General features: G+C 41.6%; 2 protein-coding genes across 3 annotated transcripts; one reads left to right on the top strand and one right to left on the bottom strand.

The window, feature by feature from the left end:
• Nucleotides 1-768: 768 nt before the first annotated feature.
• Nucleotides 769-6,097, top strand: rrp8 (ribosomal RNA processing 8). Of its 2 annotated transcripts, XM_078245589.1 has the most exons (8): nucleotides 775-858; nucleotides 956-1,135; nucleotides 1,828-2,086; nucleotides 2,234-3,086; nucleotides 4,902-5,031; nucleotides 5,118-5,224; nucleotides 5,319-5,415; nucleotides 5,968-6,097. In XM_078245589.1, exons 2-8 carry the CDS (start codon nucleotides 1,031-1,033, stop codon nucleotides 6,079-6,081), a joined length of 1,665 nt encoding a protein of 554 aa, XP_078101715.1. In that variant the 5' UTR covers nucleotides 775-858; nucleotides 956-1,030; the 3' UTR covers nucleotides 6,082-6,097. The 2 variants fall into 2 exon arrangements, with proteins under 2 accessions (XP_078101713.1, XP_078101715.1); XM_078245587.1 differs by having other exon boundaries at nucleotides 769-1,135.
• Nucleotides 6,098-6,990: 893 nt separating this feature from the next.
• On the bottom strand, nucleotides 6,991-20,494 carry LOC144514547 (hemicentin-2). Its single transcript, XM_078245586.1, has 14 exons — nucleotides 20,344-20,494; nucleotides 17,874-18,197; nucleotides 17,404-17,712; nucleotides 12,686-12,967; nucleotides 12,453-12,591; nucleotides 11,912-12,084; nucleotides 11,517-11,798; nucleotides 11,070-11,378; nucleotides 10,689-10,970; nucleotides 10,390-10,552; nucleotides 9,501-9,661; nucleotides 8,872-8,947; nucleotides 7,612-7,639; nucleotides 6,991-7,449 (listed from the first exon to the last, which is right to left on the bottom strand). The coding sequence occupies exons 1-14, from the start codon at nucleotides 20,453-20,455 to the stop codon at nucleotides 7,300-7,302; spliced, it is 2,790 nt and encodes a 929-aa protein (XP_078101712.1). The 5' UTR covers nucleotides 20,456-20,494; the 3' UTR covers nucleotides 6,991-7,299.
• Nucleotides 20,495-21,839: the final 1,345 nt, after the last annotated feature.

Below are 21,839 nucleotides of genomic sequence, written 5' to 3'. Positions count from 1 at the left end.
GTGGTAACGTTCAGTGGCAAGAGGAGGAAGAGAGCGCCCGCCTCCTACAGGCGGCTGAGAGAACTGCAGGAAGAAACAATATTCACTGCCTCAGGTCATAGACTTTTAAATCCTAGGTTACAGTTATGTGCAGTGGTAGAAACTGATATATTATTTGCAAAAATACCACAGTGCAAAAATACACTGTTAACGTTACAAGTAAAAGTGTTGCATTCAAAACTGCATTAATGCTGGACTACCAGCCATTCATTTGAGAAATGTTCAAACATCTCCCTTACATAATACATAATATAAAGCCACAGTCATTATTATTATCCAGAAACGTGTTTGTCAGAGTGGGGGAGTGTTGGAACAATTATGTATTTAAAAGTACGATATTAATAATGCTGCTATTAGAATTATGTCAATATATGACATTGATTTTGTTGGTTGTTTTATTTAGTAACTCTATGTTTATTATTGTTTGTTTTATTAATATATTTAGTCATTCACTTAATTTGTTAAAGCAAAGTTAAGCTTCAGAACACATATTGATGATAGTGGTATTTCAACTACTTAGTAGTTGTACAATATACTACTAACACTAATATTATTATTGTTGTTATTATTGTTATTATTATAGACACAAATGGTTACATTTCGTACTTTACAAATCCTAAATAACAACAGAAAAATTTGTTTATGTCTCGCTTCGAACAACATAACCACAAAAAACTTCATGTCCCATAGATCTCTGGTGTGCTTGCGTCATCCACATGCGCCTGTAGTTGTGTTTTGCTTCTTTTCGCTTCCTTTAAGCACATGAGACAACCCAACGTGGCTTTTGCTTTTGACCAGACATCTATGCAGCTATTAAATGTAGTTACATGTTTATTAAAAAAACTTTTTTATACAAACACCGTAATCTACGAAACAAGTCGTTTGACAAGTAAAATAACTCGTTTTTCTGCCGCAGAGACAAACTGGTAAGTCAGTGAATTAGCAGAGTTAGCCCGTTGGTAGAGAAGAAGTGCCGCTGATCTCCAGCAACATGTTTAATGAGGAGGAAGACTGGAGTGACGAACAAGACGCCCAAGTCCTGAGCAAGACTGTCCTCAGAAACCCCCAGAAGGCGAACAGCAGCTCACATGTCAAGGTACATTCAAATTCAGCCCAACGTTTAACGTTACCTGCTGTTGTATTCAAATGAAACCCAGCCATACTTATACTTACATATTTCAATATCATCTAATGGTGTGGTATATGGCACCATAGAGACACATGATATTAAGGTAATTCAACAGCCGATTGTTGTTTGTTACCATGATTAACAGTTACTTTTGGGAGACAGTAGGCTACATATATAAATGACCAAAGTGTGGACACACACACACACACACACACACACACACACACACACACACACACACACTCTCTCTCTCTAACAAATGTGATTGAATAATATAACATCTTAATTAGGGCTGAACTATTTGGAAAACATTCTAATTGCGAGTATTTTGACAGATGTTGCAATTGATTTACAATACACTATTGGAGAGGATTATAATTTTTGCATCATCATTAAATATAAGATTTTTTTCTTAATTCTGTAGAATACAATTTGTAGGCCAGAACATCTCTGCAGCACCACAATACTTAATTCAAAATGGTATTTTTGTTCTTTAACAAGTATTGCGCCTCCTGCGATGTGAATGTTACACCAGTCCATATTGCGATTGTAATATTTATTTTGGTCAATTGTTCAGGCCTAGTCTCAATATCGGACAGTCTTCAACATTAGGCTGCACATTTCAGTTAAATGACTATGTGAATGTATCCCCTGATCAGTCCATGGTGGTTGGGAAGAAGAGCCTGATGCGGACCCTGCAGACACTGGGCTCAGTACCAGAGTGGAAGAACGACGACCATCAGCAGTCCAGTGACAGTGAGGCAGAGGTCCCATCACACAGTCAGAAAAGAAAGAACAGAAGGAAAAAACGAAAGAAAGCGGAGATGACAGCAGAGCAGCAAGAGAATGGAGACGTGGATCAGACTGTTAATGAGGTAAAACATTTAACAAGAAAGAGGAAGAAAGACAACACATTCGGTGAGTTATTAATGCTTAAAAGCTTACATTTCATTTCATTTACATTTTAGAGTGTTAAGTATTTAATGGATTCTGAAACGGAACAATGCAGATGTTCACACAATTTAACTATGATGTCATATTAAAATGTTTTCTTTCCTTCTTAAGCGGCTCTGAAGGTAAAAATCACATCCATGGGTGAGACAAAGGATAAAGAACTTAGCAAATCTGCAACAGTGAACATAAACAAACCAGAGAATACAGAGAAACTGAGCAGACAACAGTGGAAAAACAAAATGAAGAACAAGAGGAAATGTAAAAATAAATACAGCCAGAATAATCCCGAGATGGAAGTCAATAAAGCAGAATCTGCAGAGCAGCACAAGCCAAAGGAAGAAATCAAAATGGATTCATATAGCAGCAACAGTCAGACACCAGCCAAGAAAAAGGAAAAGCAATGTAAACCACAGAAAAGGAAAAAGACTGAAGAGGACACTGAAATATCTGGTCCAACAGAATCACAGACGCACAAAGAGGAAAAGCAGCAAATTGGTGGCAAAGTTGAAAAAGGTGCCACTGAATCTTCTGCTGATGGATCAAAACAGAAAGCAGATGAACGAGAAGTGGAGATCACAGATGATCAGCACCAGTCACCCATGAAACGACCTGTGCCGAGCAAAGAGCAGATTCTGAAAAGAGAGAAGCTGCGGAAAATGCTCCGCAGCCAGGAAGCGGTCCGACAGGAGAGTCCTGCAGAGCTGAAAGACGAGCCGGCGGTACCAGAAGAAGAGGTGAAACAGGACCGCTCAGCCTCCCTGAGGTCCCGCATGGAGCAGCGACTGGAGTCGGCCCGTTTCCGCTACATTAATGAAGTTTTGTACAGCACGTCCAGCGGCGAGGCGAAGCGTATGTTCCAGCTGGACCCACAGGCCTTCGGGATCTACCACAGAGGATACACGGCGCAGGTTCAGAGATGGCCCGCCAATCCAGTGGATGCCATCATCTCCTACATTTTAAAAAAGTGAGAAATTAAAGTCAATGTCATATTTTGCATGTAATTCAACATTTTGGATTTCTTAGGTTTCTTTGAGGAATGCTTTGTCTTTCAAAAGTCCTTCCTTTTTGGAGGTCTCAGCTGCATCTGAAGGTCTTCTTCAGCAACTGGAGCTGGCTCAGGTCTCCTCACATGACCTAAGAGGTAGAACTTGTGTCATGTGATAACAAGTACAACCCCTACACTAGGGCATTACAATATATATATATATATATTTTTTTTTTATCATCATCGCAATAGCAACTGGTGCAATATACACATTGCGAAAGGCTGCGATAGACACTATCAGTAGAAAATCTCAGTAGAAAACTGCATTTTAAAATGTAACTGTTCTTTTATTTTTTAGTGGTACCTTTTATGTTTAATTCAATGCTTTATTGATTTCCTTTTATTTGTTTTAAATTCAACAAGCAATTTGTTGTATTTTAGCAGAATACTGAAAGCAGTAGAAATGCAGATCTGAGTACACTAATATTTGTTAATTTATCACAAGTAATATCGTTATTGCAATATTCAACAACAACGTTATCGCGTATTTTTCTCATATTGTGCAGCCCTACCCTACACAACAAAGTGAAGTCTCTCACTCCTGTCCCGTGAGGGCGTTTGAGACAGTTCTGAAGAAGACTATGGGATAGTAATGCCTCATTTACACTGCCTGGTTCAATTCGACTCCACTCAACTCACTTTTGGTACCAGTACTTTTCCCTTTTTTCGTTTTCCCATGCGGACAGTACCCCCTCAGTGTAGGCGGGATTCTCAGCTGATCGCCAAACTGCCGTGACATCATCTGCAACGCAACATTCATTGGCAACCAAGCGATGGAACGTCTGCACTTCGTCAACCGTACGGCTTAGTTTTGCGGGCTGCCATTTAAAAAAATAAACTGTGTCGAGTGAATAAAACAAATTGCGGCCGCTACTGACGGTAGCTTGGCTATTTTGTCACACACCTTGTAAAGGGTTAACGCATATTTGTGATTGATCTTATTTCGGCCCTTCTGAAAAAATCCAGACCTCCATTGAGGTTTGTTGGACAACCAAACACGCATTGAACTACAAAGTCACAAAGTTCACAGTTATGATGGAGTAATACAATCATCACAGCAAAAGTCATGACTGGGACAGTTTTTTGAATTTCCCATAAATTTTCTGAACGTGAGTGCTTTATAAGCTGCACTTACAGTATCTCAGAAAAGAAACCCTACTTTACAAAGACAGCAGATTCTGTATCCTTTCAGCTCAACATCTGCACCATTCAACACGTGTGGTCATTAACTTGATTCACGAGGTGTACTGAATTTAGATCCTTGCGTTGATCAATGCAGAATCATAAAATGCATTGTTACAGACACTTTAGTGTCAGCCTCTCAGGGCATTAACAGGGTCGTCTCTTTACACCTCCAAAAGAGTAAAAAGCATAACATTTCCTTCACATTGTTTCTTGGGGGTCCAAAACTTCCATTATCTACGTCATTTATCTGCAGTATACAGTAAATATCTTCCATCACTCTGCTAAGACTGTCAGCGAGGTATAAATCAGGAGATAAAGCTCCACTGTGGGTGTTGAATTGATACTTCATGTGGCTGCTATGAGAAAGCGGCCTTGTTAATGTCAACAGTTTGGGAGAAGATCAGCAGTTTGGGCTTTGTGGTCCTATGAACTTTAAATCTGCATTGGTTCTGTGTTGATTGTAACTTTGATTTCATTTAAAGGTGAGCTGCTCCTTTCACTTCTTATATCCTATAATTGTAAACCCACCAATTGTGTCATTTATTTCAGACCTTCCTCTCTGGTGGTTGCAGACTTTGGTTGTGGTGACTGTAAAATAGCGCGCAGCGTGAAGAACAAAGTGCACAGTTTCGACCTGGCATCTGCGTGCGAGCTGGTCACAGTCTGCGATATGGCCAATGTGAGTGTGTCGTTTTTCTGCATGCCAATTCACGTACAGTCGGTGTGATTGTTAGAAAAATAAAACCACATTCTCTGTGTGTGCAGGTCCCACTCCGTGACGGCTCTGTGGACATCGCTGTGTTCTGCCTTTCTCTCATGGGGACCAACCTGGCAGATTTTCTAGCAGAGGCCAATCGTGTCTTAAAGAAGGGGTAAAATGTCACATTGATTCAGTACAGGCACGGCAGCTTTGTGTGTATGTAAACTATATGTGTGTATAACACAATTCTTTCACAATTATTGTAGGGGTGTCCTTAAAATAGCGGAAGTGGCGAGCAGGTTCGAGAACGTGCGGAACTTTGTCTCTGCACTGGCAAGTCTGGGATTCAAGATGGTGTCCAAGGTGAGACAACAGATAAGACGACAGGGGACAGAGAAACATGTCCTTATTTGTCAATTTTTGCTCATTTTTTAATATTAATCAAATTTGCGCATTCGTGGTCACAGCTGTTTTAAAATGAAATGGACGTAGTTCATACTCCTATTATGAGAATCCTTCTAAAGATAAATCAAATGGTTAGTAAACATCTACATTTTACACTTGTGTATAAAAGATACAAGTATATACAACATTATCTATTGTCACTACAGGTATCGTAATTTCTTTTTCCTTTAAGAAGTCTTTTGTGTTTGCTCAAAGAAGGAGTAAGTAGCTGGCAGCTGCACCTTTCATAATGTATAGCGTGAGGCTGTGGGCAGGAAACCTCAGGTAGAGCAGAATAGTCAGAAAACTGGTTTATTGTTGGCAACAAACAGACTTGGTTAAATGTATTAAAAAGTAGGTGAACATCATTTAAACAGCTCAATCTGAATAAGAGTAACCACACGATGTGGAGGTGTCTACCTAGTGACTGACTGCATGTAAAGAGTGATTGGTGTTTTCTTTCTTTCTTAGGACACAGAGAACACTCATTTCTACTCCTTTGAATTAATGAAGACTGGAGATGCTCCAGAAAATATAAAGAAATTTGGACTGCAGTTGAGGCCATGTGTCTACAAGAAAAGATGAATGTGTTTGTGATGGTATTCTTGAAGCAGTATGTTTGTGAATGTGCAGCTTGGATCTACGGTTTTCCTAAGCAGTAGTTGTACATTTGTATCTAAATGTATTGTTGTGTTGTGTAAGTGTAGTGCTACATTTTGAATCCTCTGTAATTCACAGATTTGAACACAGCTGAATTATCTGCAATATTTGTACATGATTTTTCATGTAATACAGGGCTCTGTGATCATATGCCATTACTATCCAAATGCATGCAGGGTTCCTTCCATTGTCTCTGCTGATCAGTGAAATAACCCTGTGTGGTGTTTGGTTGGAATGAAAACCCACATGTGGCACATTATATACAGGCCAAGAAAACAAGTTGTGTAAATGCTAATATTGTCTCGTTAAAAATAAAATAAATATTTTGAAATGAATCTGTTTTGTGACTGTGTTATATGCAGGAGCACAGAGTTGCATTTTTTGTAGTAACGTACAGTGGTTGTGGCACTAAAACCTTCTATACAATGAAAATTACTGTTTTAGTATGTCATATTTTTCATTGCTTTAAGAAGCTCTTAAGTAACTTATTAATAGCAAATAGATATTTGAGTGATTCAGAGTTCAAATTTCTTAATGATTCTGACTAAAACCTGATTCACTCGGTTGTGTCTGTGTAATCATTCGCCACAAGAGGGTGTGACGGCACTGCAAACTAATGGGTGGGTTAAAGATGAGTATGTCTGCATCTGGATCATGAGACTTTATTTATAGTTACTCCGGTTGTCACAGCAGATGGTCCTCACTGATTTAGTCAACCAAAGATATCACAAGGGCAGATGGTGTGAAGCTGAAGTCAAAGTCAGCTCTGCTATACTGGATCTGGAGATGTGTTGGCTGTAGCTCAGTATATGGTAACAAATTTAACAAAAAAAGTTATTTGGATGATTTTATTGACAAATCCTGGAAAATACTATGAGCATTAAAAAATGTACAAAATTCAAGTAAGATGAAAAAGTGCAAAAGTAATTAATGCATTTTAAAATTGTTAATGCCAATCAGTCAAAACTAAACACCTTAAAAATATTTCATATTTCAGCACATAAACAGGATTATTTCACTTCTAATGCTGAACTCATAAAAATACATTGAAATCATAAACAGTGCTGCAGTTCCAGTAAGCCTTCATATCTAATTTGTGCACAATGTAAAGCAGAATGTGTAATCCAAAACTCTTTTTCATCTTCACACTGTGCTCTTGACGTCAATGACTATGGAGTAACTGATCAGCTGAGTGTATTCCTTTACGTCGTTTTCCGTCACTGCTGGCTTCTTCACCCCAGGAGAGCCGGGCTCTTGCATCAGAGATGTCAAGGCCGAGAGAGACTCCTGCTTCTGAATATATATATATATATATAGGAAACACGTTGAGTGTTAATAATAATAATAATAATAAAAATAGTGACCAAAACCAGAAAAACAGGATGAATTTACAGGATTTATGAACACATTTCTAAAAGGTAAACAAACTTGCATGTTAACTGAATTTTGTCCTACCTTATATTGTGTCCTGCCATTGACTTTGCTGTGAAACAAAACAGAAGGATTGTATGAATCATGTCAATAATCCTGTTTTGAGTTGCTATTTGTTTGAGGAACTTGTAGGGCTGAACACCACCACTAGGTGTTACTGTGACTTAATCTGACACACTGAGCTGTGTTCAAATGGGCAAGTTGCAGGTGTGAATGCATTATGCTACAGGAACAACAATGGAGATGACTGGTGACCTGAGGCCTCAATATGGATCTTTGATGTCAGAAGCAGCAGCTCACTCTGTACATTATGACCTCAGTGACATCACCTTAATGAAGACCTGCAGCCGTCAAAGTGTGCCCAGTACTGGAAGGGGAGAGTGAGGGGTTGACGTTGGTCCCAAAATAGTTTTTCTCCCGTGGAGTCATGTTTTCTTGTTTGCGCCTGTTGTACGCTGTGCGACTGACCTTCCCAAATTAGCCTGACAGAACACTCCCACTGGAGCAAGGGATAATGGGACCGAGGCTCTGTCAACCAATGGCACCTTGACCAAATGTTCTGACCAGGGAGTCAGGTCTGTTGAAATAGCTTCTGAACTGCTGTTATGCTTTGCAGGGCAGCTTTATTCACAGCAAGGCCTGATCTGATCCTGACAAACATTCATGAGAGAAGTTAGATGTGGCTGTGAATGTGAAAATGTGGAAACTTTTGCAGGCTGAAACCATAAACAGTTTTAGGATCGTGAGAGATATCCCACATCAGTCGTAAAAGACGAGTGACTCACTGATTTCCCCCCCAACAGCAATAAGATTAAGAGACGGATTTGTGGATTTTTCTCATTGATGAATGGCAGCTTGAATTTCATTATATTAATAACTTCCGAAGATGTGGACTTTTTTAAACCTTCTACCTTTGCTTTTGCAATGTGGCATTGATGATAAAAGGGCCAACAAACAGCAGTCTACTGCAGATAGGTGCCGAAGTAACACTGCTAAAAGCCAGAGCAAGACACTGGAAAATAAATCAGTTTATCTCACAGACAGAGGGAACATTTTCTACCTGTCTACAAGCAGGGCTGTGGTGGCACAGAAACCTGTCTGTTTCAACCACATTGCTTCCTGTTTGCAAATAACAGTGATGCTGGGGTTTTGGTGAGTTGGGTTAACGATCCACGCATCCTGTTTGTCTCGTATTGTATGCCACCGGCAGCATTGCCCTCATTTGCCTGTCAACACATCACCTGCCGAGCTGCAACCTGTCACCTGTGGAGGCATTTAACTCACCAGCACACCCAGAGGGTGACAGCGAGGATGACGAGGATGGCCAAGGCCGAAGACACACAGATCATGGCCGCAAGTGCTGAAACACAAACATAGACACAGTTGTCAAAGCCATAGTCTCAGCAAACCTCATATTGAAACTGAATATAATAGAATTGTATTTATAGTGTCAAATTATTCAAGATTTTTATTTGCCATTTGTGCATACACCAAACAGTCCAGGCACATAAGAATTCTTGTGCATGCTCTTTGAGTCAAGCAAAAAGAGTTAACGGCAAAGAAAAGGACACCGACTAAAATAGAAAAAGATTATACAAGGTAAATAAAATGAGACAAAAAAAAAACGTAGATGCTATACAAAAGAGTGCACAAAATTGTGCAAAAAAGTTATGAAAACTATAAGTGGAGTATGAGTAATACTGTAAGTTATCTCAGGACACTTTACAGATGGATTAGGTCTAGACCCCACTCTATAATTTACAGAGACAAAACCATTCCCCCAAGAGCAATTGCACTTAGTGCTGCCGCGGCGAGGAAAAAAACATACCTCAGCATGTTGATATGCTCAGAATGTCTGGAGTAAACAAGTCACTCTGATTGTAGATGGAAAATACAACATGGTAAGTACTCACCAATGTGCTTGTCCTTGCTCGCCACCTCCACTTGAATGTTGACTGTGGCTGTGTGGTGATAGAAGGACGCCTGGCAGGTGTACAGGCCTTCTTCCTGCTCTGTGAGCGCTGGCTGGAAGACCATTGCAACCCCGTCCATTTGGACAAATGAGCCATCACTCCTGAAACACAGATGACTTAACTGAGTTTGTCTTTAAAGGATTATTTTAGATTTGTCTTATTGTGGACAAATCACTTGAAAAGACGAAAAGCCAACAATGTGTTTATCTCTCAGTCGTTTCTGACTTCCCTACTCTGTCTGCAGCCCATTACTTAAGACATACATGTTAAAAGTCGCATCACCAAAATGAAGTTTGTGTTTTAAAAAAGGCTCAGTAGGCCTACTTTCCTAAATCAGTTGGGCACTGTAGTTTTTAGCAAATGTTATGTAATGTTGTATGTCTCAAATATGTTAACAGGAGGGGACTATTTTCAGCTGGGGATTAATACACATTTGGTGCCTTAGTGAGTATTCACAGCAGGACGTGTGTGTGTGGAACTGACTCAAAATAAACTACAGCGCCCACATTTTAGTAGTTTTTGGACAACAAAGAACTGTGGCACAGAGAAATAAACTATCAGGCTTTGGCTACACCAAATTGTTGGTTTTGGTCCTTTCATGGGATTTGTTGATAATAAAAAAGAAATATATAGAATATCTCCAAACTTATACTTTAATGTCAAAATGATACTGGATGCTGGATCCATGTCGTCAAAACAATCCAGTTTATATTTTCTGGCTGAGTGTGTTAGCTCCTTTAAATGGGGGGGAACATTGAATTTTGTGCAGCACACTGTGCATACAGGTGTTTCTCAATGATTAGGTGCTAGATAATAGTGAATACACCACCTTCTACAGTTAATGTTGTACTCTGGCACGTTGCCGTCGACTCGGAGCAGTACTCTCTGGTTGTGATGATTTTCCTGGAGAGACAGTCTGTGTGCGATGGTTTCACCACTGTAGCGGCTTTGCAGAGGAGTCGTGTGGTTTAAGACTCTCAAAGCAGAGATATCTGCAGAAAAGTCAGTTAAACCTTGAAGATGAACCATGTACCTTTGGATCACTGAATGCATTTATGTGAATTACTACATTTGGAGTAAGTGAAGTGTGCAGGTGTTGTGCACGAGTATTGTTTCTGTTAAACTCACAGTATCTGGGGATGTGAATGGTCTTTTTCTCTGTGGCTCCATTTCCAAAATGATACACACAGGTCAGGTCCTGCCCCTCATGATAGGCCAGAGGAAACTGATAAGTCAGCCTGGCTTTAATGACACGCCCTTCATACGTCGAGTGCAGGGATGTTTGGCCTTTGGCATTTTCGGGAAGGACCCAGGCAAGGTTGTTCCTGACACCCTCCCCTCTGCAGTCACACACTGCCAGCCAGAGGTGAGAGTCCTGTCTCACCACAGACACACTCAGCACAGGGGCTTCTGAAAAAGAAAACAAGGGGTGACAGGAAAGAAGATGAGCAGCTGTGTGAGTTTGCATGTGTCACAGAGAGAAAGTTCTCAAAGAAAGAAATAACGTACTGTGCACAAGAATGTGTATTGTTCTTTTTTGGGGTGCCTCCAGGCTTGGATGCTCCACCCTGCAGGTCACATTCTGACCAGAATACAAAGAAGACAAGAAGTGCGCAGAGCTCCGGGCCGATACCAAACCATCAGCCTGGACTTCCATCTCAGACAGAGATACACGAACAGAACTGATACTGTCACCGTTTCCAGCATGCCAGGTTATGGTTGCTGCAGGGGCAACGCTGTCCACAGAGCAGTCCACCTTTGTGTACTCATCACCATCCTTCCACTCAGTGCTGGAGTTGATGGCGATGTGTGGGCGAGCTACGTAGGAAAGAGAAGTTAAACCAAAGGAAGTGAGGAGTTTCTTTTGAGAAGAAGATAGAAATCTATGGCGCTTATACGGCCAAATATGTCCACTACTCAGACAAAATTTTCCACCGCTTGATTTGTCGAACATACCGCAAAGAGGGAGGGTTATGCTTCTGTTCACTGGCTCCTCAAACGCAGGGTGATTTATCACACACTCTGCAGTGAGCTCCAAAGGCGTGCAGGCAGGGAGGAGTAAAACTCCTTTGACAGAGTGGCTTCCATTATGAGAAGTGAAATTGAACCAAGACACTCCAGACACACCCTCTGGTAGAAGCCAGGACATGTTGGCTGCGGGAACAGCATCAGCTGCTGAGCACTCAATCACCCTGTATCCATCTTCAGTCTGCAAATCAACTCGTACTGTGGGAGGAACTGAGAGGAGACAAGGTTCCACATCAATATTTCAGTCAGACAATGCAGAAAATTCAAAATGTAGTCATGAAAGTCTTAGTAGAAAGAAATAGTATGCAAAGAGTTTCACCTACCAGGCTGTGTAACGTGAGGTTTAACTGTGACGTTAAACTTAAGCGTTGCATTCAGTTGGTGATAGGAGAAGACGCATTCATACAGGCCGGCATGCTGATGCTCCACAGGACCCTGAACTGTGAGGCTGCTGCTGCCAACCAGCTCCACGCCTTTAGGCAAGGGCCCATCATCTCTAGAGGGAAACACAAGCAAGATTACAAAGAGGAATTCATGCTTCATTTTTAATGTTTTACCAATATTAAAATATGACTGTTATTTCAATCAGGAAACGTGTCTCAATCTGGTTCCTGCTGTCTATCACTTGCGGTCTGGTGCCACCAAACGTGTCACCGCATCCTCCACAGGGTACGTAGTTGTTGATGTACGTGAGAAAAAAATACTGATGTTACCTGTTTCCATCAATATGTTTCTCCTCTTATTTCCCTTTATTTTTTATTCTTTTTTTCTCCCAAGAATAAAAGAAAACAAGACACACACACAAGGAGAAAATACAATACGGGATAGAATTTGCAAGATTTTACATGACCAAATATTTCTCACTTTTTGCAGGTAACGTTGTAATGTGGCACATTCCCTGTGACCTGCAGGCTGATGACCGTGTCACTCTGTCCTTCTTGCAGCTCTAAAGATTTAGGTTTTTGGAAGTCATCCCTGTTGCTTCCCAGCTCTTCGGACAAATCTAAAAAAAATAGAAAGCACATCTGTGTTTCCTGTAACTTCTACCTCATGAGCACCAGCAGAGTTTTCAAAGGTGAAACACTGATAATACTCACAAAAAGATGGCAGTGTTATGACTCGGGACACTTTGTGTGTAAATTTGGGGTGGCCAAACACACAGGTGACATTGCGCCCCTCATACACTGTTGCAGGGAGGAGGACTGAGCTTGTTTGCGTGTCTGTGTCTGTGCTGTACTCTCTCTGCAGCTCTTCGTCGGTGTTCAAAGCCAAGGAAATGTCGGTGTCAGGTCTCCCTCCAGATGAAATGCAAGAGACCACCCAGAACTCACTTCCTCCTCGTTGTACCATCTCTGCTTTCACTGTCACATTTGGCCTTGCTAAAGAGCAGGAAGAAAGGTGAGAAGAGTTATTCTTTCACAAGGTCTAATGTTTATTTCCAAGCAAATTAAAAAGTCAGATATCGAGTTGAGGCTCAGAGTGTTTTTCTTGAATAGGAAGCCATGGCCGGATGAGCTGAATATTAGCTAAACACAAGCCATGAGGGGCTTCTGCTTGGGGTTTGGAGAGTGCTGACTTGGGCTTATCACCTGTCCCATCTGTTGGCTGGGCTGCAGCTGAGAGCAGATGTCTGGCCCAGCTGCTGTCCAACCAAAGCTGAGAGAACCGCAGGCTTTAATGCAGGGACCAGCAGAGATCAGAGTCTATTATCAAATACATTAAAGTTGTGGTGTCGAACAACAGCCAGCCATCCCTAATGAGTATGAGACGTGAGCTTGGGTGTTGGGGAAGTGTACATACGCTTAAAGTGAGTTAAAGCAATTTGGCTTTAATAATTGTCGTCTGTTAACACCTACAGTTCTGTGTGGATTTAAAACCACTGCAGTTTGAAAATTACCTAAGCTGCAGTACTTCAGTGGAGTGTGAATGTACCACGGACAAAAGAGCTGGCTGGCCTGGCTCGTGCTAATGGGATCGTTATCGTACAGTCTGGCGAATGCACAGTCTGTACTGTATCCGTGCAGGGATCTGGACGCTCTGCATTGCTTAAAGTGCCTAAACAGACCTTAAAGCTATAGTGCATAGTTTCTGACACCCCCATGAGGAATTCTAAGTAATGACAACAACACTGTCGGCCGTCCACATGATACAAGCCTTCCGTGATCGCACACTCGCCCCCACCCCTCCTCTACGAAGTTGCTAGTATCCAAGGAGGACACGGAGGATTAAAAAAACATGATGGACTCTTCAGAAAAGGTAATTTATCTTAACTCAAGTTTCTGCACGTGAAAGTCACCGGATGCCACAATCTTCTGAACATAGCCATGCTGAGAACTCCAGAGAGAGTTGTGTGGAGCTGATAGTCTTAATTAGCTTTGTAGCAACTCATTTGGCAATGGCTTGAATTTAACGGATGATCATTAATATCAAAAAAGCAAAGGAAATCAAATGCAGGGCAGCCAATAAGCAGCCTCTGACCACTTGGGGACAGTGGTGACCTAGAGGTTAGAGAAGCGAGCTTGAGACCGGGAGGTCGCCGATTCAATCCCCAGACCGGCAGGATAAAATCTGGGTGGGGAAAGTGAAAAAGCAGTGCTTGTCCCTCCCTCATTACCACCACTGAGGTGCCCTTGAGCAAGGCCCTTAACCCAACCGCTCCAGTGGAGCTGCTCAGTGGCTGTGGTTGTACTGGGCAGCTTCCAGGTATGAATGTGGAACTGTGTGAATGTGATAGGTCGTCGTTGCAAATGAGAAATTGTTCTCAATCGACTTGCCTGGATAAATACAGGTTTAAAAAAAAGAAAAGAAATTGAATCTGACAGTACAGTCATCAACCAAGGTTGATGACCAAATTGAAATGGTCTAACGAGTGCCATTATGCTGCAACACACAAATGCATTAACTTTGTTGGTTTGGGCCACCATTTTGTCTCATGTGTGCCATAGGCAGTGCATGTAACATGGGAACCAGAGCCTACACATGGGGTGTGAACTTGAACATTGCTGGATCAGTTGAGGGGACAACAAACCAAACTTGTGAGGGTTTTTGTCATTGGTGTTGTGCCATTTGTTTAAGAACCAGAGCACACCACCTATGACGAGTGTACGGTTAAGTTGTGTTTCGTTTCGAAGGTTGTGTAAGCAATGTTCCTAAGGTGGCAAGTTTACATACATAAGTCAACTATAACTATAAAATGAAAGAATGTTTTGCTGCCTTGTCATCTTTACTAGTTAGGTAGCCAGCTATAGACTGATAAAAAATGTGCAACTTTGACTATTACATTTGTTTTTATTGTCTAGCTTGCATGGCATATGCTTAAGTGATTTTTGGGTCTTCAAGGTTTTAAAAAAAACATGAATTTCTACCGGTTTATGCAAACTACGAATATTCTATTTCCTCACAAAAAAATGGCGGAGCAACGTTCCAGTGCACTCCGGCAGCAGGACACCTTTTTTTTTGTATCTTTGTTACCAGCTGTTTCTAAGCTTGGGTTGTACTATGTGCATGTAAAAAAAACGTTGCTCATTTTGAATCTGGATTATATGATTGTTTTGGCCACTTGGTGGCAGCAGACACAAGTCAATTGCCAGAACTATCTCTACAGCAGTGTCAGCGCTGAAGTTTGTCTGGCTACACCGCCATTCTATTCTGGAATAGTGAAAAAAAACTCTGGCTTGTTTGTCCTTTTAACCAATCACAACCTCCTGGGCGGAGCTAAAACCCGGATGCCCTGACTGTGTCCTTGCAAAGAGCATAAATCATAGACAGTTAAATAAATGGACCAACGGAACCCGTGTCTCTGGACGGAGACCAATGAAGGATATTAAAAGTCACTTTCCCGGTGATGGCTGAGCGTTACTGAGCAGCCTCCAGCTGAGCTTGAAGACGTAGATGTGACTTGAGCAACCTGTCTGAAAGTTGGAAGTCTTCTGGTAGCTGTGCCAAGAGAAATCTCAATCATTCCCAATCTAGCAGAGACGGAGAGCGTAGGTATATGTAAGGAGATAACATAGACACAGGCTCATTATTGATCACTAAAATGATAGTTAACATTAGTAATTACACTTAAACAGCTGATGGAAGTCCAAACTGCCTGAGAGCTTCTCCTGTACTATACGGTAATTCCTCTACTATGAGACAGGAAGTCGCGTGGTTATGACACAATCGTTAGCTTATTTTTACAAACACGTCTACTACGGAGCCATAACGTGAGCTACAAGGTAATGGAGCCTTTTATACATTGTTGTGTTTCTTTAGAAATAAACAATGCACAAATAGTCTTTAAGCGCTTCAGATGTAAAGGTATTCGCTGTCAAAGTGACGCAAAATGAATGGGAGTCAATGGAATGCTAACGGGGGGTGAGAGCTAGGTAGCATCAAAATGGCGCCATAGGAGGTACGGGTTGTGGAGAGAGGCTTACCCCCTTGCTGTGTCCTTGCAAAGTAGATAGCGGAGATAGCATTAGGTGGAGTGACCTCCGATCGTGAGAGACACACAGGATGTCTGGCTTTATGTAGCAGCAATGTACATCCGGTCAGCGAGACTAATACAACAATGAAATATAACCTTCAGCATATACAGGGCAACATTCATTTGGAGATGCGTTTCTGGCCACCTGGTGAATGTAAGTCCAACATTCTCTCTCTTTAAGCTCTGTTTTTGACACCAACTTCTGAGGTAATATCTGGCCTTTTAGCTGCTAAATGCTCCACTATGTTCACTAGCAAGTCGCTAACTGCGTGTGTCTGCTGGTTGGTGCTGAGCAGGTAGCAGACAGAGAATTAATCAGAGCTCTTTCTCTGAAACAGCTGCCTGCTGTCACAGAAAACAATGCCTGTATAAGTGAACCACAACAGAATGGTGTGGATGGACCTGAAAACCAAAACAATGACCTGAAAAGATGCTCCGCAGAGCTGAGAGAAACTGCAGAGTCAGGTCATAATTCTCTGTGGACTCAACACTATGACTGACCCCTTTTTTCATTTGATCCACTGGTTATATAAAAAAATATATAGATTATAGCAGGTTTAACATTGTCAGGGTACCTGAAAGTCTATGGAACAAAAAGTTTTGAAAGGTGAGTGTGCTGGATTTCGAGTTCCTTCTCACTTAAGACACATTGATCCTCTACACCTATCATTAATACTTCATGGTATGAACATGTGAGTGAATGTTTTTGGTCCAAAAAACAATTATCTGTAGAAATGCAGTTAGCAAATTGCACGCTGCACTGTGGTATGATAGTAGTGGTAGTTATTAATTGCTGCTGCATTATGGTTTTCCATTTGCTTGACAGCAGTGAAAAGAGTGCATTCCCACATGAATGCATTGCATTGTGCAATGTGATTTATGGTCTGTCACTGTGTATGTGGAACAGAGTGGGAAGGAACAGCTAGCATGAAAAATCATCAGGAGAAAGTTATTGTGTAGTGAGATGCTGAGTCATGATGTACGATTACATAACTCTGACTGGTGACGCAATACAATAAGTCACCTCCGCGTTATTATGGAACCCACGCAACTTCTAGGCAAGACCCGCCCTTCAATAGCATTCACACAATACTATTGGCCAGGCGTCCATGCTTACGCAAGGTAACGTAACCCGAAATGTTCAGCTACTATCCCCTGACCAATCAGCTATCCTAATCTTAACCACTCGAGGTCAATGCCTAACCCCAACCAATCAAGCTGCTTTGTAGGGCGGGACTTGCCTAGAAGTTACGTGGGATCCATAATAACGTGTCACCTCCTGGTAACACAGCTGGATAAACACAAACATGACACTGACACGCTCAGCTGCGAGTGTGGGCTTACTGTAGGTTTCCACCCTGGCTGTGGTGAGTTTGGGGTTTGGGAGGGTCGGGTGTTGGACCAAGCAGATCACGCTGTCCTCTTTCTGCAGGTGGGTGGGGAAGCGCAGGATGCTGCTCAGGGTGGAGGTGCTGTTTGAGTGAGCGGTTTCACTCACGTTCACAGTATAAGGGTAATCTGAGGGAGGGCGGCCGTCGACCAACCAGCTGATCTGAGGCACAGGCCTGCCACCAACCGCAGAGCATGACACCGACTGGTAGTGAGAGCCGTTTATGGTCTCTGCATTCACCAGGATCTGCACATCAGGCCGAGCTGTGAAAGAATTAAGTAAACATGTCATCCCCGTTAAAGGATGTAGGCATCAAACTGGTGGTGCAGCAGTTATAGATTTAGAAAACTTTAAATGATGGCAACCTCATCAGGCAATGGTGAATGAATAAAAGAGTAAGACAGACATTATTGGTTTGGCTTACCTACTACAGTGAGGAATAGGCTGTCAGAAAACACCTCTTCCTTTGTTTCAAATTCGCAGATGTATTGTCCCTCTACTTCCACACTGGAGACCTTCATCTTAACTGTGAGGTTGGTAAGAGAGGCTGGGTTTGAGAAGTCATCGCGGCTAAATGCTTTGCCATCAGAAAATCCTGCCAGTCGCAGTCGCTTGGATTTAATCTGATGTTTCCACTGGGCGCGCTCAATCTCTTTCTCTCCCAGATATCTGCAGCTCAGGTAGGCGTCCTCTCCCAGGACTGCTGTGAGGCTGTGTGGGATCTCAAGATTTGGGTCTCTATCTGGACCTGAGACAAAGAAAAACACAACTTTCAATAACAATGAAAGGTCATAAATTCACCTGAACAGCCCTAAGCAGAAGGTGACTGCAGCTGACAGAAAAGAAATTGGCGAGAGACAAAAAATGGAAAAGAATTTTTTATTGTTTTAGTACTAAAGGATTATCAGGCCATAGTAAAATAAATAAATCGGAAACTGGATATTGAAATAATAAGTTGATATTGTAAAATGGCATTGTGAAAATGAAAAATCCTAAAATAGAAAATCTTAAAAAGTAAATGCATAAGCTTAAATGCAAATGTTTAGATTGAAATGTGCAATTAAAACATATATGAAGATTAAATAGAGTACATAAATTATTAAAATATGAAGGTATCATTTTGTTTTCTTCATGTCCCTCTCTCCTGTTTGCATTTGTCATTTTCCATATAAACTAAAGTACTATATTGGAAAGATTTAAATTTTGACCTGATGGTGACGCTAGATGAAAGGTCAGGGCGTTAACTAAAGTTATTAAAACACATCCTGAGGGGAACATGAATATCTGAACTAAATGTTATGGCAGTCCATCCTATAGCTTCTTTCACTCAGAACTGAAAATGTCAACACCATGGAGACGCTGGAGGAAAAGTCAGGGGATCAGCTAAGTCAGTCGGCGTCATCCTCTGGGGACCATGAATGTCTGTCTACAATTACATAGCAATCAATTAAATAGTTGTTGAGACATTCAGTCCGGACTAAAGTGGTGGACCGACCCAACAACAAACCAACCACTAGCACAAGTACAAGTACAAGTTATATACAGAGCCCTCAGACAATCAAATGGCTGAAGATAGGAATTGGTCTTTGTGCACACAATGGCACCTGACTAATGCAACCTTGTCCCCTTAGTGTATATGAAATAGAGGACTCCATTATGTTCAAAAGTTACGCCCGGATCCATACCCAGACACCGACGACCGCTTCCCTCCAAACTGTTGAGAAACCAACCACCGTTTGTTTTCAGAGGAAAGGACATTTAATAGAAGCTGACATGTTTTAACACTTGCAGAAAGGACACTGTGCAGACTCCAATGCATACAAAGTCCCTTTCATCTTGCTTCCTCTGCTAACTTTATTAAAGTGCACTTGAGGACACAGTTTGCCCCATCAGCCAGCTGAAGCCAAGAACTTCTATTCAGCTTTAGATACTGTACATGATGAGTAAAATGATGCTGCTGCACTGCTTCCTTGCAGACCACAGAGCATACAGCCAGCTGCTGCAGTCTTAACTGAACTGTTTGCATCAAACACTATAAAAGCTGAAACGCTGTTGGTCTTCCTATACATCACAGCAAATGGAAACAATGTGGAGAAGCCTCCAAAGCCTTTTAAGAGGAAAGGACACAGGGAGAGAAATAACTGTGCTGGATCAGTTCAATTATGCCTCGTGGGTTTATAATTCATTTGCCCTTGCAAGTTATTGCCAAAATAAATGTCAGCCAAGCATGGAAAAGGCACACCTTAAGGATACAAACTAAGTAATAACTGAGAGAAAAAAAAGTTATTCATGCACTGCATCATATTTCCTGAGCCCCAGGGTCTTCTTTTTCTCACCAAACAGCAACCGTTCAGTGGTGCACAGCAACACTTCCTTCGCAGACTGGGGATGTGGTAAACAAATAAGACTTTTGACTTTAAAAAACACACATTTTTCGCATGTTTAAACTTTCATCTCCAGCTGGAAGTCCCAGTGACAAAGACTTCACCTAAAAACCATACTGTAGGAAATCTAAATAAGTGTAGGCTGCAGAGGGTTTTCCCCTTACACAAAGAAAAACCTTAACGACCCTCATATATTAACTTTTAAAGGCTGTAATGGAACTAATGTGGTTTTAGGTGACACCACTGGTCAATAATAATGAACTGACTATTGGAGTGACATCACCAACATGCCATCAGCAATATATTGCAGAAATAATTTAGTGCCTTCAAGATGCATCCAGCATGTGGCTTTATTGCCTGTGTACATTTATAATTGGACTAATCACTTAGGAAAACCATAGCAGCACTGTTTACTGTAAATGCCACAGGTTAAACAAGACCTCAAGGGCCAGTAAAGTAAGCCCATAAACAGCTGACAGTCACATACGGATTATAACCCTGCAGACTTACCCAAAATTTCCAAGCAGTGAGCAATATTTAGGACAAAACCCAAAAGCAACAGCCCTGAGCATCCCATGACGGTGTCATTGAGTGAAAGTTGGATCAACTGACTGTATAGCATAAGGGTATTTAAAGTGTGTGTGTGAATGTGTGTTCTGTGGTTTATGGTTGCAGGTATACACCCTCTACAGCTGACACTACCGTGCGCACACACACACACACACACACACACACACACACACACACACACACACACACACACACACACACACACACATACACACACGTTTTCTCTGACTAGCCATGCATGTGTGTCTGTTCAGTTACTCAGCCACCCCATATAGCCAGCTCCTTGGGAAGTGGTGATGCATCATTCATACCATCCCTGCAGGGGCGCTTAGAGACCGCCTGTCTGCGAGACAGCTCGCTACTGCTGCTCATGCCCTGCAGTTTGGGAAATCACTCACTTCTGGGTATTGTTTTGATGGCATAATGCTCCTCTAATTCACTTTGAGGCTGTATGTGTTTATTTTCCCCCAGTCAGACTTATTTGCAAAGTGCAGTTTGTGACTCTGTGAGGAAAACTGTGAAAATAAATGTGGGTGAGAAAGGTAAAGACGTTTTTTCACGGGGCTCAGCATTGCTGGTCTATGTGAAGTTGACTTTTTTATTTCCTGTTAAAGTTGATCAACTTTAGCGTTGAGTCATCGAGACCACAGGAGGATGACAGTGAATGAAATGACCTGACAAAAAAGCTATTGCTGCCAACACATTTCGATTTTGTGTGGTTTGCAACGGCTTTTTGAATCGTCTGCTATGAAACTGCCAGCCGTAGTGAGACATTTTGTAGCCTGTGAAAGTGGGTTTTACAACAAAGAAAACTGATGTCTCATCCTCTTTCTCTCTCTACCACAAACACTAGAGCAGAGTCAATCATCAGGAGGGCCTACACTACACAAACATCTCTTTTAAAAGCCTAAATTGCCTTTTCATCCACACACACTTCCCTTAAAATGCTGCATTTAAAGCCACAGACATCTTTCCTTGCATGGTAAGTGGCAGAAGCTCTTAAATACACCTTCAATTTAGGAGTTAGACAACTGAAGCATTTATGTAAGAGCAAAGAAAGGAGCATATTAAGCAACATTCAGGGGCTACCTTTTGTCTGTGCAGGATCAAATTCAGATGTCTAATCCTTTAAAGTTATTTATTACACGCACATTTCACCCAAACCTCTATTTGAAAGTCCATCAAAGGGTTTTAAGAGATTTGTATCAAAGTGTTAATCAGCCGCACAGATAGAGGAGAGAGGTTTTGTCTGCATGATCTAAGAAAGATTAAGGCTCTTATTACTTCCAGTCTTGCCCTCTGAGTGAGGATGATCGTATCTCCGGAAGGTAAAACACAGTTCAGTCTATTGCCGAAGTTACATGCAACACTTGATTTTGGAGGGCAAACACTTCACACGGAGTCGAGTCTGTCTCTTAAAACTCGGTGTAATCACA

The sequence above is a fragment of the Sander vitreus genome, chromosome 3, assembly GCF_031162955.1.
Source record: "Sander vitreus isolate 19-12246 chromosome 3, sanVit1, whole genome shotgun sequence".
Taxonomy (NCBI): domain Eukaryota; kingdom Metazoa; phylum Chordata; class Actinopteri; order Perciformes; family Percidae; genus Sander; species Sander vitreus.
Note: the sequence above shows the minus strand (reverse complement) of the source record. Positions and strands in the feature narration are given on the sequence as shown.

What these genes read in the sequence shown, in the direction of transcription:
- LOC144514547 (XM_078245586.1), bottom strand. Translation starts at nt 20,455, where the DNA reads ATGCTATACAGTCAGTTGATCCAACTTTCACTCAATGACACCGTCATG. An exon ending in TCACTGCTTGGAAATTTTGG is followed by an intron (nt 18,198 to 20,343) that starts GTAAGTCTGCAG and finishes TCTTTGTCTCAG; the next exon opens with GTCCAGATAGAGACCCAAAT. An exon ending in CCTATTCCTCACTGTAGTAG is followed by an intron (nt 17,713 to 17,873) that starts GTAAGCCAAACC and finishes ATTCTTTCACAG; the next exon opens with CTCGGCCTGATGTGCAGATC.
- rrp8 (XM_078245587.1), top strand. Translation starts at nt 1,031, where the DNA reads ATGTTTAATGAGGAGGAAGACTGGAGTGACGAACAAGACGCCCAAGTC. An exon ending in ACAGCAGCTCACATGTCAAG is followed by an intron (nt 1,136 to 1,827) that starts GTACATTCAAAT and finishes TCCCCTGATCAG; the next exon opens with TCCATGGTGGTTGGGAAGAA. An exon ending in CAGTCTGCGATATGGCCAAT is followed by an intron (nt 5,032 to 5,117) that starts GTGAGTGTGTCG and finishes CTGTGTGTGCAG; the next exon opens with GTCCCACTCCGTGACGGCTC.